The sequence below is a fragment of the Agelaius phoeniceus genome, chromosome 1 (genome assembly GCF_051311805.1).
Source record: "Agelaius phoeniceus isolate bAgePho1 chromosome 1, bAgePho1.hap1, whole genome shotgun sequence".
NCBI classification, from domain to species: domain Eukaryota; kingdom Metazoa; phylum Chordata; class Aves; order Passeriformes; family Icteridae; genus Agelaius; species Agelaius phoeniceus.
In genome coordinates, this window is record NC_135265.1 from 891674 (window position 1) to 906392 (window position 14719).

Consider the following 14719-nt stretch of genomic DNA (forward strand, 5'->3'; position numbering starts at 1 on the left):
GTATTTTTTGACATGGATACAGAGTGAACCAGGAAGTTCCCAGGCACGTGGAGCTTCCCAGGAGCAGCAGTTTTCACGTGGAAGTTGGTGTGAGGAAGATGGCTTTAGGAGCTGGGGCTGAAGTGACCCCAAAACCAGCAGCAAAGCAGTTTGGGACTGCAGAACTCCCTCATCTGCAGGGGTCCAACACAGCTGAGGAAGTTCTGCTTCCCCCACGCATAAATTCCACCTCCTGCCTTTCCTGGCAGATGGAGAGGTGGCCACAGCCACTCCAAGGGAAGAGGTGTCAGAGTCAGAGCAGCTTCTGGGATCCCTCACAGCCAGGATCTGCTCTGGCACCGTTGCAGGATAAGAACAACAACTCACAGGCTCAGAGGCAGCAGTGGCACCACTGAGAATCCTGGGATCCCCCAACTGAGAATCCTGGGATCCCCCAACTGCTGGAGCCCCTCAGCTCCCAAAACCTCTCCCTCCACCAAAACACCAACTCCTCCAGAACCACCACAGCCAGCCCATGAAATGAAACACCCTGGAGTGAACGAGGTGAACGTGATGTTTATGAACAATAAGCAGTTTCCCTCAGATGGGCTCCCAGGGCTTCCTGCAGCACTGGCCCAGGTGGGAATCCTGAGCCATCGTGGGAGATTTCCCATTTTCCTTCCCACAATGCTACACAGAACCAAAACTGCATTGAGAAAAACAACGACCCCCAGTCCCCCAGCAGGTCGCCCTGGAGCAGAAACAAGGTTTAAGTACAATCCAGATGATCCAACCGCAGCGGTATTGGCTTCATTTGACTGTATTTAAATAAAATTAAGCATTTAAAAAATTAACAGGCACTACAATTCCCTGGCAGTGCTGACACCGAGCCCAGCCCCACGAGGCTGTCCCCACCCTCCCTGGGTGATCTGGGGGTGTCACACAACACAAGAAGCCACAACATTTTCACGAAGCAACGTAACCAAAAGAATCCCAAGGCAGCTCCCAGCCGGAATCCGGCTCGCGGGGCCGAGGTCCAGGTGATCCCAGGGAGGAGACAGCCCAGGGGGGTGGGAGCACAGGAACACGTGGCTGTCCCACTGCAGCCCCCAGGCTGGGCAGTCCTTGCAGGTCCCTGCAGCCCTCAGAGCTTCTTGAGCCGACTGTACATCTCCCTCTTGCTCTTCTCCCCGGCCCAGGTCCGGCTCTTGGTGCGGAACCTCTTCAGGTCCTCCTTGAAGTCCTTGTGGTGCATCGGGCGGTAGCTCTGGGGCTCGCAGAAGCTCTGGGGAACCAAACAGGAGCTGGGGTCACCTCAGTGCCACCAGGGTGCAGATCCCAGCACCAGCAGCCACTGGAGCAAACAGGGACAGACCCCCCCCCCCCTCTTCCAGGCAGCAGCTCCGTGGCAGACACACAGAGCCCAGGGAGATTCAGGTTACAGCCACCAAAACAAGGGCTTTGTGTACAGGGCTCTCATCCCAAATTTCCTGGCAGGGAACACACAGGCTGAGCCGATTGAGAGTTCACCTTGTGAGGCACAGACTGGGAGGATGTTCCAGCTCAGATGGTCAGAGCAGGGTGGCTGATCACGGCAAGGTCGTGGGTTTAGGGAACAAAGATCACTGCGGGTCCCCTCCAGCCCCGAGCATTCCATGATCCGCGTGCCTCGGGCCAGCTCCCGGCTCCCAGGGAGCTGCCCTTGCCTGTCCCGTGCTGCCACCTTGAGGCCTCGGTGCCCTCTCCTCAGGACAGCCCGAAGTCCACGGGGACACCCCAAACCCCAGGTGTCCCTCAGCCCAGGGGAGGGAGCAGATCACAGGAAGAGCCAAAACCCGGGCAGCACTGGCTGCCATCAACTGCAGGGCTGGGAGAGCCAACATCCCACAGGAGAGGAGCTGACAGCCCCATCCAGCTGGCCTTGAACAGGCCAGGGATCTCCCACCTCCCAGGGATGACTGGAAGTGTGGGGGCCTCAGGAGCTGAGGCCTGTTTGTGTCACAGCAGCAGGACAGATCCCAGGAGCGCTGGGACCATGGAAATGCTGCAGGAGCAGGAGCCAAGGACAGGAGAAATCCCAGCCCTCAAGTGCTGGGAAGAGCTGGGGGCAGGTTTTAGTTTCTTTGTCTCAATTAGAGGCTGCAAACTCCAAGCTCAGGTTTTCAATTTTGCTGGTTTAGGACTGTACAAGATCTCAGGTTTCCATTTATTATCCAGCAATTACTGTCAAGCCTCGTGTCTGAGCAGGCTGAAATCCTTTCTCTGAGTGACAGTTTGTTCTAAAGGGGCAGAAACCTCTTCTATTTTACTTGAGACAAGTGGAAAAGCCCTTCAGCTATGGCAGGAAGACAGCTCCAAGACATGGAACAGGCTGAGCTGCTCTGAGACCAGCCCAATGAAAAAGAGAGAGAGGAGGAAAAGCCCCTCAGCCAAACCACTCTGCCCCAAGGAGAAGTTTGAGTAGGAAGAAATTAATATTATTTGAGTGTGATAGAGACCACAGAAAGGTTGGGTTGGAGGAACCTAAAAGGTCTTGTTCCACACTCTGCCATGGGCAGGGACACCTTCCACTACCCCAGGCTGCTCCAAGCCCCTTCCTACCTGGCCTTGGACACTAGCAGGGACGAGAAAGCCACGTTACTCACCTGGCACCTCGAGAAGAAATCCTTGTAGCCTCCCTTGAGCACGTAGAGCTCTGGGTAGTGCAGGTTGGGGTACTCATTGCTCAGCCTGTCCTGCTCCCTCACAAACCGGCACCTGCAGCGGGGAAAATCCCATGTTAAATCCCACGCTGACCCAGTAACTCCCAAATCTGCACCCCAAACCTCCCATCCCTCAAAGGAGGAGCTGGAGCTGCCTGTCAGGGAGAGCCTGAGCAGCCCCACAGCTCAGAGGTTTTTCCTTTCCCCTCTGAACACTGCAGTGCTCCAGCCCAGGCCCAGCACGGCTCCTCACCCCTGCCAGAGGTGCCAACCACCCCGTGCACAGCAAGTGGAGGCAGCCCAGCCCCTCCCAGTGCTGCCAGTGCAGTGGGAAGCCTGCCCCAGGGAGAGGAGCTCACATGCGCGGGCCCCGCTCCGAGGAGAACTCGCAGTGGAACACCACGATGACGCGCTTGTCCTCCGACGGCTGGATGGGCTTCTTCAGCAGGAAATTCTGCACCTCCTCCTCCATGTGCAGGTTTATGGCACCCTGCAGGGCACAGTGCAAGCACTGAGTGCAGGGGAACAGCCACAAACTCACCCCGCTCCCTTGGGAACCAATGCCTCATCTGGGTCTGCTGGAGGAGCTCTGCAACCCTCTCCCAGCACAGCTCCAATCCCCACCAGGGCACCACAGACAGCCTGGAACCCTCTCCCAGCACAGCTCCAATCCCCACCAGGACACCACAGACAGCCTGGAACCCTCTCCCAGCACAGCTCCAAACCCCACCAGGGCACCATGCACAGCCTGGAACCCTCTCCCAGCACAGCTCCAAACCCCACCAGGGCACCATGCACAGCCTGGAACCCTCTCCCAGCACAGCTCCAAACCCCACCAGGGCACCACAGACAGCCTGGAACCCTCTCCCAGCACAGCTCCAAACCCCACCAGGACACCACAGACAGCCTGGAACCCTCTCCCAGCACAGCTCCAAACCCCACCAGGGCACCATGGACAGTCTGGAACTTGCTCTGTGTGATTCCTCAGCCAGGAATTCCTTCCCAATCTCCCATCCATCCCTGCCCTCTGGCACTGGGAGCCATTCCCTGGGTCCTGTCCCTCCATGCCTTGTCCCCAGTCCCTCTCCAGCTCTGCTGGAGCCCCTCCAGGCACTGAAAGGGGCTCAAACACCACAAGGTCTGGGTGACCTGTTCCTGGTTGTGTTTTACACAGCCATTTTTCCTTTGAAGTCTGTCACTGAAATGAAGTTTAGCACTCCAATTTTAGCCTCCTGAGATATGAGGATGCTGGACACTGAGTGTCACATCCTCCTCAGGAACCTCTGTCACCCTGAGGGCCACAGGCCCCTCCTCTGCTTACAGAGAGCAGAACATCCCCTCTTCTGAGGGAACAGCCACTTCATGGCCCACGTGTGGGCTCAGGGTCCAAACCCAGGCAGTGGGTGAGCATGACAGGATCCCAGAGGGGCCCCTCAGGAATAACATTTCCACAGGGCCTTGGATAAAAATCAGCCCCACAGGGATCCCAGAGACCCCAGGCTGCAGCTTCAGAGCACCTGCCCTGCTCTTATGGGGCCAACATACCTTGATGTGCCCCCCTTCATACTCATAGGGGTATCTACAGTCAATTATCACACACTGCTTGATGAAGCTCTCAAACTTCCCAGTCAGCACAGACACAATCTGAGAAAAAAAGAGCACAAAACCCAGAGTTCAGCTGTTTCAAGCCATTTCTGTGTTGTTCCCCAGCCCCCACTAAAGAATTTTTCTGGCTCCCTTGGAGCACTCACCATTTCAGAGTCGATGTATTTTAAATCTTGATGTTTCCCATCAACAGTGTCAAATAAATAACTCTGGAAGGATTGAGAAAATTCCAGCTGTGAATCACATGGGTGACAGCATCCAGCAGTTCACTCTCTGACAGACACTCTGCTGGCTAGAACCTCTGCAGGAGTTAAAGCTCCTAAGAATGCTAAAATCAGGCACAGAATTTCGGTTTTGGCTCCCACACTAGAGGATTTTATAGGGCTTTAACCACAAATGGATCAGTTTGTGTCCAACCTGGGCCATCCCCTTCTCACCAACAGCCTCTCCTGGTTGTTTGAAGACCAAAGAATTGTTAAGATTAGAAAAGACCTCCAAGATCAAGTCCAAAGAAGCAAGGCAGGTTTATGAGGGAACAGAAGAGCCTCTCTAAAGGGAAGTGTTTTTCTGGGCTGGTTTGAGACATCCCCACCAAGAGAGGCCCTTAAAACACTTCATTCAACATCTGGCCACGGAATCTCTGGAATTACCTTGGAGAAGTCCCCGATAAGGTCCCTCTGGTCACTGTCCAAAATGCTCTCAATCTCTGCTGTCGAGGGCTGGGTCCTCACCAGCTTCAGGCTCTGCAGGACACAGGTCAGAGATCCATGAGGGCAGACATGTCCCATTCCCTGTTTCCCACAGTAGACAGCTTGGAGTGCACTGCCAAGCCCTGAACTGCCCCCTCAGCCTCCCTGCTCAGGGCAGAGCTCGGGTTCAGCACTGTGGAATTGCTGCCCCAACAATCCACCAGGAAAAGCTCCCAGCAACCTTCACAAACCAGACCCCAGCTCTGCATGTCCCCTCATCAATTCTGTGTCACAAACTGGATGCTGAGCCACCAACCATGGAGTCCTCAGAAGTTCCTGGCAGGCTTTTCCTCTTCTTGCTTTTCCCTGGAGAATTCTCCTCCTGGGATCTCTCCATCCTTTTCTGGGTGGTTCTTCCTGCAATGCTTGACATGGATGAAGAGCCAAACAGCCGGCACCGCTTGGCCTACGAGGGAGGAGTTGAGTTGTCCGGCAAAGGTTTATAAAAGAAAATAAACACAGCTCAGGCTTTCAGATTATTCCAATATTGGCCTCATTTAAGGCACCATCACTGCAGAGCATCAGGGGGCTGTTAATCTGAATTATCCAGGCTTTGCATTTCCAGTAACACTTGTTACTGGGGGAGCTTGGGGCAGCATAAGCAAGATAAAGAGCCAGCAAAATGCTCTACATCAATTAGCAGCCAATTTATCAGCAGATTAAAGAGCTTTCTGCTGGAGCTGCTTTTCCAGTCTGTTATCAAAGCATCAGGTTACAGCATTGCAGGTGAGTCCCTGCAGAGTGAATTCCACATATGCCAAGATTCTGATAAGGGAAGTCAAGATCTTCTCACATTTATGAAGTGCAAGAAGAAATTCTATTCCTATAAACATCACTTGTTCCACAGCGACAGAGTCTGCCAGGTGAACGGCCCCAGAGATAAGGGAATTGTGCAGGGGTTATGCCAGGGCTTGTTCTGCTCTCAGGGATGCAGGGGACAGTGGGGTGACACAGTCCCTGTCCCCTGTGGGACACTCACCCGGCTGTCCGCTCTCCTCATGACCAGCGGCGCCGTCCAGAGACTGGACACGTCCGAGGGCATCTCCTCATGGTTCTGCAAGAGAGGGAATCCTGCTCATCCCTCCCCACAGACACACTGCAGCTACAGCTCCTGCCTGCCTCAGGTGCACATCCCAGCTGGAACCAGCTCCCAGAGCAGCTGCAGGGATTTAACTCCATCACCAGTGCAATTCTTCAGGAAATAATGGAACTGAGCGGAAACATGTTGGACAAGGTGAGTTTATCAATTCACTGATTGATTAACAAAGATGAGCCTCCAGGGCTTTAAGCATTTCAAACTCCCTTGAAAACAGTTTTGTATCTAAGTGGCTCAAAGCAATACCACCTCTGACTTTTTCAGCAAGTTTCTAAAGAAAAATGCCAACTGTTCCCTCAGTCCTCAAACTAAAAATAATTCACTTGTTCAGACCCCAAACAAATCCCACTGGCTGCACTAGGAAAGAGCAGTTATAAGATAAAGGCACCCCAGTGTGAGTTAGAAAAGATAATGAAAACTAATTAATCTCCTTGTGGGAGATGTCCCTGCCCATGGCAGGGGATTGGAACTGGATAAGCTTTAAGGTCCCTTCCAACCCAGAGCAGTCTGGGCTTCTGTGACTGCCAAAAACCCAGCGTGGTGCACTCTGAGCACCATGACTGCAGCCACAGCACAGCAGACACATCTGGCAGAGCTGATCTGGGGATCTCCACCCCATCCCCTCTGCACACACCTTCAAGTCCTGGTCATCCAGCAGCTCCATGAAGCCATCATCATCCTCACTCTCCGAGGAGGGCAGGGAATGCTGCTGCAGGAAGGCTGCCCTGGAGTTCTGTTCCCCAGAGGCTGTTTCCCCCATGGGCAGCTGAGGGGAGACAGAGAGAGTTTTAACAGCATTCCCTCTGCTCCCTGCAGGATGCTGCAGCCAAGGAGGGGCTGCCAGGGCTCTCTGCACTCCAGGGAACACCGTGGTTATCCCCAGCCCTGAGCTGCAGCACAGGCAGGGATCAGCAGGATTCTGGAAGGGCTGCTGGATCCAGGGAGCTGAGACAAGGCTTGGCCCCCCAGCTCTGTTTCTGTACAATCATTTTTCAGTTGCCTTTTCTAAACAACAGGGTATGAATAAGGTAATTTTTCTTCCTGGATGTCACATCTGGACACCAAATCCAGCTGCATTGACAGAGTTTGGTTTGTTGTTCCAAATGCATCTGCCTGAACATTCAGTACCAACTTTACTGATCATTTCCATCCAAATCAATGTCCACACTCCCTCCACTTACTGAGCAGAACCCCAGCTCTGTCCTGACTCATCTTTCCCAGAACAAGGTTTCAAATTTCTCATGAGCCAAAGGTGAGAAGAATTCTCTTATCTGGCAGATAAATAAGTTTTTCTATCTGGAACCTGACTGACATCACCACTTCAGAACCCTGATTTGGTTATTTTGATGGCAGAGAATTAGGTGAGAATTAATAGAGAAGAACCAAGTACCTGGGCTGGAGATGAGTTTTGCCTTGCTGCAGGAACACCCCTCCCATCACGGAAGCCACGAGAAGCTGGTTTGGTTGGCTTCTTGAACTCAAATGATTCCTGAAATAAAAAACAGCAAAATTACCATTTTACCAAAAATACAAACTGTGTTAAGCTGCTTGGATCCTTTTATCTTTTCCAATTTCTTAAAGTGCCTGACATTTTGGATTTAAGCTCCCTGCTGCCAACAGAATAGGCTGAAGGTGAATGTTTTCAAATTAAAGATGTTACAGCAGTGTTTCATCTAACATAATCCAGCATTTATGCTCTTGGCATCACCTACAGGCTTCAGGGCTTCCCTATTCCTGGTCAGTCAATTCTCTGCAGAATAAATCAATCATTCTTGGAGGCAGCCAAGCACTGACACTTCATCCCCCACAGGATTCCCAGCAGCCAGGGCAGACCCAGGACACAGAATCCAAGAGGAACCACAGGGATCCCCATGGCAGCAGTGGGGACAGCCAGGGGTGACCTCCCCAAACCCCTTCTGGAGGCAGCTCCTGCCCAGAGCAAGTAGGGGGAACAGATCTTCCTCTGCCACAGCCAGAAAGGAGTCAGGGTCAGTGGCACCAAGGCAGAACCGGGCAAAGTCTTCCCCATTTTTATTAACCAACAGCTCTAATCAGAGCTGCAAGTTCCCTTCAGAAAAACTGAGCTAAAGGTGGTTGTGCTTGAAGAACAGCCTGGCAGGGAGGAATTGAAGCCTTTCCCATGACGTTCCCTGTGCAGGGATGTGCTAATCCAGCTGTCCCTCCCCTCCCACAGGCATCAGGAAAGAGCACTCACATTTTCCTTATTTTCATCCTGATCCAAAGGCTGGAAAGCATCAGTGTCCAGAGAGTCAGAGTGGTTTCTCTTCAGAGCAGGGCTGGAGCCCAGCAGACTTTGCTGCAACACAGAAGGGACAGTTCAGGACTGCATCAGTGCTTGCACAAGCACATTTCAAGCACTAAAGGGGTTAACAAAGACTGGAAAGCCTCTGACTACAGATTTTGCACACCCTGTGAAGGAATCCTCTGCTGACATCTTGGTACAGGGACCAAAATGCTTCAGTGCAGCAGAGATGGAGCCACATCACAGAAATTTCACACTAAATTAAGTGAGATTGGGAATTTACAAACTGCAGTTCTGACATTAAGTACCCCAGCAGCTGGTGTTGAAGCCACAAAATTAACAAGTATTCAACTAAATGCATTCAACTAAAACCATGCTAAATCCTTTAACATGTATAAAACATCAATCCCACTCTCACTTACTGGCAGGGAATGGATTCTTCTGAAAGGTATTCGAAAGCTACAATGAAAGAGAACCAAAGTTTATTTCAACATTTTGCTTTAAAAGGCAGGGACATGAATAGAAATCACCCCCCAGTTCCATAATTTAAAAGAGACACCAAGGAAGAATTTAAAATAGAATTATACTTACTTCAGCCTGCTGGATTTGATTGCTTTCTCAAACCTAAAAGCAAAAGATCAAAGGTTGGACTTGAAGGTCTTAGAGGTCTTTCCCAAATTAAATGTTTCTGTGGTTCTAAAGGCACAGACTTAAACCAAACGTTAAAAGGTACAATTCAGACAGACCTTGGTGCAGCCCCAGGCTGCAGGTGGGTGCCAGTGCCATGTGGTTGGCACAACACCCAGCTCAGAGGCAGCACTGCAGTGCCCTGGGCAGGGGCAGGGCCAACCCCAGCATTCCAGCTCTGGAGCACAGGGAGAGGTGCAGCAGGGAGCCCCAGTGCACTGTGCCAGCAGAGGAAAGCCCTGCCCAGGCCCCATCAGCCCAGGTTTGTTTGTTAACCATGCCAGGTTTCACACAGGGGCACTCACGTGTCCTCCATGGCGTCGTGTGAGGTCCCAGGGCCAGGAGAATCCAAAGCCAAACCTGCACAGGAGACACAGATTTCCCACTGATCCATACCCAGGGAGTACCACAGAATTCCCACTGATCCATACCCAGGGAGTACCACAAATTTCCCACTGATCCATACCCAGGGAGTACCACAGAATTCCCACTGATCCATACCCAGGGAGTACCACAGAATTCCCACTGATCCATACCCAGGGAGTACCACAAATTTCCCACTGATCCATACCCAGGGAGTACCACAGAATTCCCACTGATCCATACCCAGGGAGTACCACAGAATTCCCACTGATCCATACCCAGGGAGTACCACAGAATTCCCACTGATCCATACCCAGGGAGTACCACAGAATTCCCACTGATCCATACCCAGGGAGTACCACACACTGCTACACACTTCCACAGAAAAACCCAGGAAATTCCTGTGCAAAGTCCCACCTGCAGCCTGATCTGGTGCAGAATAAAAAAGAGTTACAGGCACTCCCCACCGTGGGTTTGGCTGTGGATCATCAAGTGCCAGTGCTTGAGAATTTAAAGAAACCCCCCAAGCCCTGCATGGAATACTCTGTTTATCCACCACACACCTTAATAAACAATTCAGTCCTTTAAGGGTTTTTTTAAGCCATGTTTTTAGTTACACCTATGAAGAAATTTTGGGCTCATTCCCAAAAATAAGGAGTCAAAAGGCCCTTCTGAATGTCCTGGAATTAACAGGAAGCACTTCAGAAGCACAAAGCAAGCCCAGCTTTATAGCCCCAGAGCATTTCAGACACATCCAGAGTCACTCCAGCACAGATTCCTGAGGAGCCACAGAAAGTGAGGATTTAGCAAGGCTGGTTGCTCTGTCCTGCTCCATGGTCTGTGACTTGTACTCGTGCTTTAGCACTTCACAAAATTCTTTTTTAGGCTGAAAGTGCCCTCAAAATGGGGCATAAATCCAGGTGGAAACAGTGATTTCCCTCAGCTGGAGCAATGAACCACCAGAGGGAATCTACAGGTTATGGGGTGAGAGCTTATTTCATTTTCACTGATAAAACAACTCGTGTGAAAAACAGGAAATCCTCCCAGGAAGTAGCAGAACTGAGGAGTTTCAGATCATCAACCAGCTCTTGGTGACAGGAGAACACAGGACAGAGCCACTCACTGGCACAGTTTGGGTTTAAAGAGTGAAAACACAGTGAGGACTTGTTTTCCCTCCCTACTGCTCACAGTCTCCAGGACAATGAAAGCAAAAAAAAAAAAAAAAAAAAAAAAAAAAAAATATATATATATATATATATATATATATATACACACCCACAGGCCAAACCCTGAGCTGCAGAGGTTTCCTGGGGCATTTTCCACCTGCCTCCCTCCTTCCAAGGGCCAGTTCTCTCTCCAAACCCCAGGTGCCATGTAGAAGTGCATTGCTTTCCAATTCCTAACCAATCTTTGTTAATAGAGGCAGCCCCACCTGAGTCTGTGGACTCTGAAGAGGCTGATCTGTGCAGTCCATTTTTGGTTCCCACGTCTTGATCACCCTGCCTGGAAAGGAAAGTTTGGGATTTGCTTTAAAAGCAAGAAACACAACACTGCAGGTAGGTACAGCACAGGTGGGCATCACTTGGATTCCTCCCAGAGCCCAGTTATCCTTCCTGGAACTGCAATCCTCTCTTTGGCAGCCACCTCTTTAATTCAGGTTTTGCATAGAGAAAATTGCCAAATTTCTAATTCAAACCCATTTTGATAAATAGTTACCTCCCAAATTTTGTTTTATCTGCTAAACCTCAGTGCTGTGAAGAAACTCATATGGAGCCCCACATATATAAGGGAAAAGCTACTTGAGTGAGGCTCCAGCAAGTGGTTAATTTAAAAAAAAAAAAAAAAAAAAGTAGCCAGGGCTACAAATTCAAAGGGCTGAATAACTTCCAAGGGGGGCACTGCCAATGGTCTGCAGGAATCCCAGGAATCTGAAGGAAGGAAGGACCATAAAGCAGGTGGTGGCAGAAATGAGAATGACAGAAAAATCAACAAATAAAACCCAGGAGGGTCATTGAGACCTGAGTGGGCCAGGACAAAACAGGAGTCACACAAGGGAGGAGCTGTGGGAATAATGGGATTAGAGGAGTTCAGAGAGCAGCAAAATGGAGCAGCTGTGGCTGCAGTTTGGGGAACGGGAGCAGCTGCAGAGCACACACTGCGGCACCTGGGACACGGAGCAGAGAGCAGGAACGGGGCTGGCATGGAACAGGGCAGGCAGGGGGACACGGAAGGGACACAAAGGGATTTGTGGGACAGAGGGAAGGGCTCAGGAGGGAGGAGGATGCCCAGAGCAGAAGCAGGGCAGGGGGAAGGTGTCCCAGAGCGGGGATCCATGCGGGATGGGGCAGGAGGAGAGAACAGAGGGAGGCACCCGCAAAGGGGTGGGGGACACTAAGGGACACATGGAGGTGTGCAGGGTGGGAGGGCTAAAACTGAGGCCCTGTGGGTGGGCGTAGGGAGAAGAAACAGCTCCGGGAGGCGCCGATTTTGGGGGAAGGGCTGGGAGAAGGGGTGCTACAGGCCTGGGCTGGAGCGTGGGGAGTGGAGCTGGAAGGAGAGCAGGCAGGATGAGCCCGCAGTGCCTCACTGCCGGGAGAAGAAGGGCACGAAGAGACCCCCGAGGCCTCCACTGGGGATGGGGGAAAGGAAAAGGAGGGATCCACGAGGCCTCGCTGGGTTTTTTGCGGGTGAGGACAGAGGAGATCCCTGAGGCCTTCCTTCGGGAATGAGGGGGACAGGGAAGGAAATGAGAGCTCTCCTGAGAGGCGGCAGGGCCGAGGAGGGAGCAGAGACATTCCGGAGGGCCTGGGGAAGGGTGTGTTAAACTGGGGCTTTGGGGCTTCAGAGGGGCATGAAGACATCCCAGGGGAGTTTGGGGTTGTTTTTTTTCTTTTGGAGGGACGGGCGGGAATTCCAAAAGGCTTCACTGCGCGGGAGGGAATTACGGGGGTGGATGGGACGGAAGGAAAACGACTCCAGGAGGCCTTGGGGGTTTTATATATGGGGGAGCCTCCCTAGGCCTCGCTTCGGGTCCGGGAGGGGGAAGAAAACGTTCTGGAGAGGGGACAAAGTGCCCGGGAAGGCTCGGAGGGATGGCGGAAAGGAGAAAGAAGCTCTCTTGGAGAAGTAGGAAGAAGCGGGCGGTAAAGCCTCCAAACCTCGCTTTTTGGGGGGGATCAGGACAGCGGCGAGAAAAAGGAGAATGCCCGGGCCCCGACTCACCCGCGCCCCAGCTGCTCCATGGTGAGGCGGAGGTCCGAGACAGGCGAGAGCTCATCCTGAAAGAGCGCCTTGACCACGGCAGGCGAGGCGGGGGACGCCGGCGAGAGAAGCGAGAGGCGGCGGCGGTGGGAAGCGCTCGGGGTGGGATCCATCGGAGGGGGACCGGGAATCCAGCGCAGCCGTCCCGTCCCTGCCGACAGCGCGGCCGCCGCAGCGTTTTGACCCCAACCGGTACCCGTCGCCCGCTCCAAAGCTGGCGCCAAACCGCGGCTCAGCCAATCAGCGCGCGGAGCCCCGCGGGGGGCGGGTTGTTTTTTTTCAAACCTCCCCTCCCACCGCGCGCGCCCCGGCCAGTAGGAACGGCGGCGCCGCGGCCACGCCCCGCCCACGGCGGTTGCTTGGCGTCGCTCTGGACCAATAAGAACGCGAGGAAACCAGAATGGGGGGGACGCGCGCCAGTGCGAGGGGAGAACTACATTTCCCAGGATCCCTAGCAGGCGTGCCGCGTTGTCGCTCTCTGCATTGCATGCTGGGGAATGTAGTTCCTGCCTCACAGAGGCGCGGCTTTGCCGCCATGTTTCCGGCCGTCTCCCTTTAGGCTGGGCATGAGGGGAAAATGGGGAACATGAAGGAAAAAAGGCACAAATTCAGCAGATAACACCACCTCGCTGACACAAAGAGCCCTTCTCATACCATTTCTCCTCAAAGAGCCCTTCCCATATAATTTCTCTTCAAATAAGCTCTCCATGAGAACAAAACCCACTTTATAAAAGCCACTTTATGAGGGGTTTGGTGAGTGGCTGGGGAAACAAGGCAGTGCACAACCCTGCGACACCAGAATGGGGTTCACGGAGAGACAAGCAGGAGAAGGGAGACCAACAGTCCCCCACTTGTACTCCACATAAACTCTTTAGGACATGCAGCTTCTCCTCAGCACTGGGTTGGCAGATCATCTGTCCAGCCCCTGGCAAGGTCTCTGCCATGTCTCTCTAGTGGTTCCAGAGGCTGCTGTGTCAAGCTGATTGCTTTGGATCCAGGACGTATCCAGAACACGACCCACAAGCTGTGTTGCTCTGCCTGGGCCCTGCTAGTCACATAATGCCGGTTCCTGGATTAAAATGTGGGGTGTTTGCTCCTTCCCCGAGCACGCCAAATCTCAGAGACCGCCATCACACCCTGGCTCCTGCTGCTCTTCCCTCGTTCCTGCTATCGCTCCCTGAACATTTTCCTTTTTACAAACTTTTTGAGCAGTTACCACCACTAATGGATAAGGCATTGGCTTCCAAAGCCAGGGACTGTGAGTTCTGTCCCATTGGAGTGCCAGAACTGAGGCCTTATGCAGATTGACCAAGAACAAAGGGTAGACAGAGTTAAAGAATTAACTAGGGATTTGTAAAAGGCCTTAATGGCTACATCTTGGGCAGTAGCCTGGCCAGGGCTACACCCAAGATAGACCCAAAGTGGTCACAAAATGGACAAACGCTCACAAAATGGACGAGTGCTCACACTTTTAGAAGTGCGGACTCACGCTTTCATAAGTTGTACTCCATTTGAATATTGGAGTTAACTGTCCAATGACAGCTTTAGGTTATGAAGTCCCATCCTCCTTGTTGCTCTCTCTTCAGTTCACCGTTGCTTATATTTTTTGGGCCTGGACTTTGTATCCTTGGCCTCAAGCTAGAACAGGATTGTTTTGTCTACCTACCCTGTGAAAAGAACTTGCTAACATTTAAAATGAAGCTCAGAGCTACAAACCAAAGCAGCAGAATCTAAAAAATATGAATGCTAAAATGCAAGGCATCATGATCAGCTCATGGCTCCAGCCTGGCTTCCGGAGTGCAGGGTGGCTGCATCCTCCAGCCCAGCCCGGCCCAGCCCAGCCCAGCCCAGCCCAGCCCAGCCCAGCCCTGCAGTGATGCCAAAGGCCGGCACGGACAATCAGAGCCTCTTCCCTCCTCCCTCCCGATTCTTCTGTGGCCTCAGTGCCCACAGGGAGAGGTAGGACACCATCCCCATGGCATCTAGGCAGGATAGCAGCACGCAGACAGCCCCA

The 14719-nt window shown here is 52.5% G+C and overlaps 1 protein-coding gene across 1 annotated transcript; it reads right to left on the reverse strand.

The window, feature by feature from the left end:
• Positions 1-535: 535 nt before the first annotated feature.
• Positions 536-12909, reverse strand: CDC25A (cell division cycle 25A). Its single transcript, XM_054628567.2, has 16 exons — positions 12667-12909; positions 10877-10947; positions 9387-9441; positions 8986-9018; positions 8817-8853; positions 8347-8448; positions 7522-7620; positions 6766-6897; positions 6015-6089; positions 5292-5441; positions 4937-5029; positions 4433-4495; positions 4227-4325; positions 3041-3171; positions 2625-2736; positions 536-1264 (listed from the first exon to the last, which is right to left on the reverse strand). The coding sequence occupies exons 1-16, from the start codon at positions 12816-12818 to the stop codon at positions 1124-1126; spliced, it is 1545 nt and encodes a 514-aa protein (XP_054484542.2). The 5' UTR covers positions 12819-12909; the 3' UTR covers positions 536-1123.
• Between the last annotated feature and the right edge of the window lie 1810 nt (positions 12910-14719).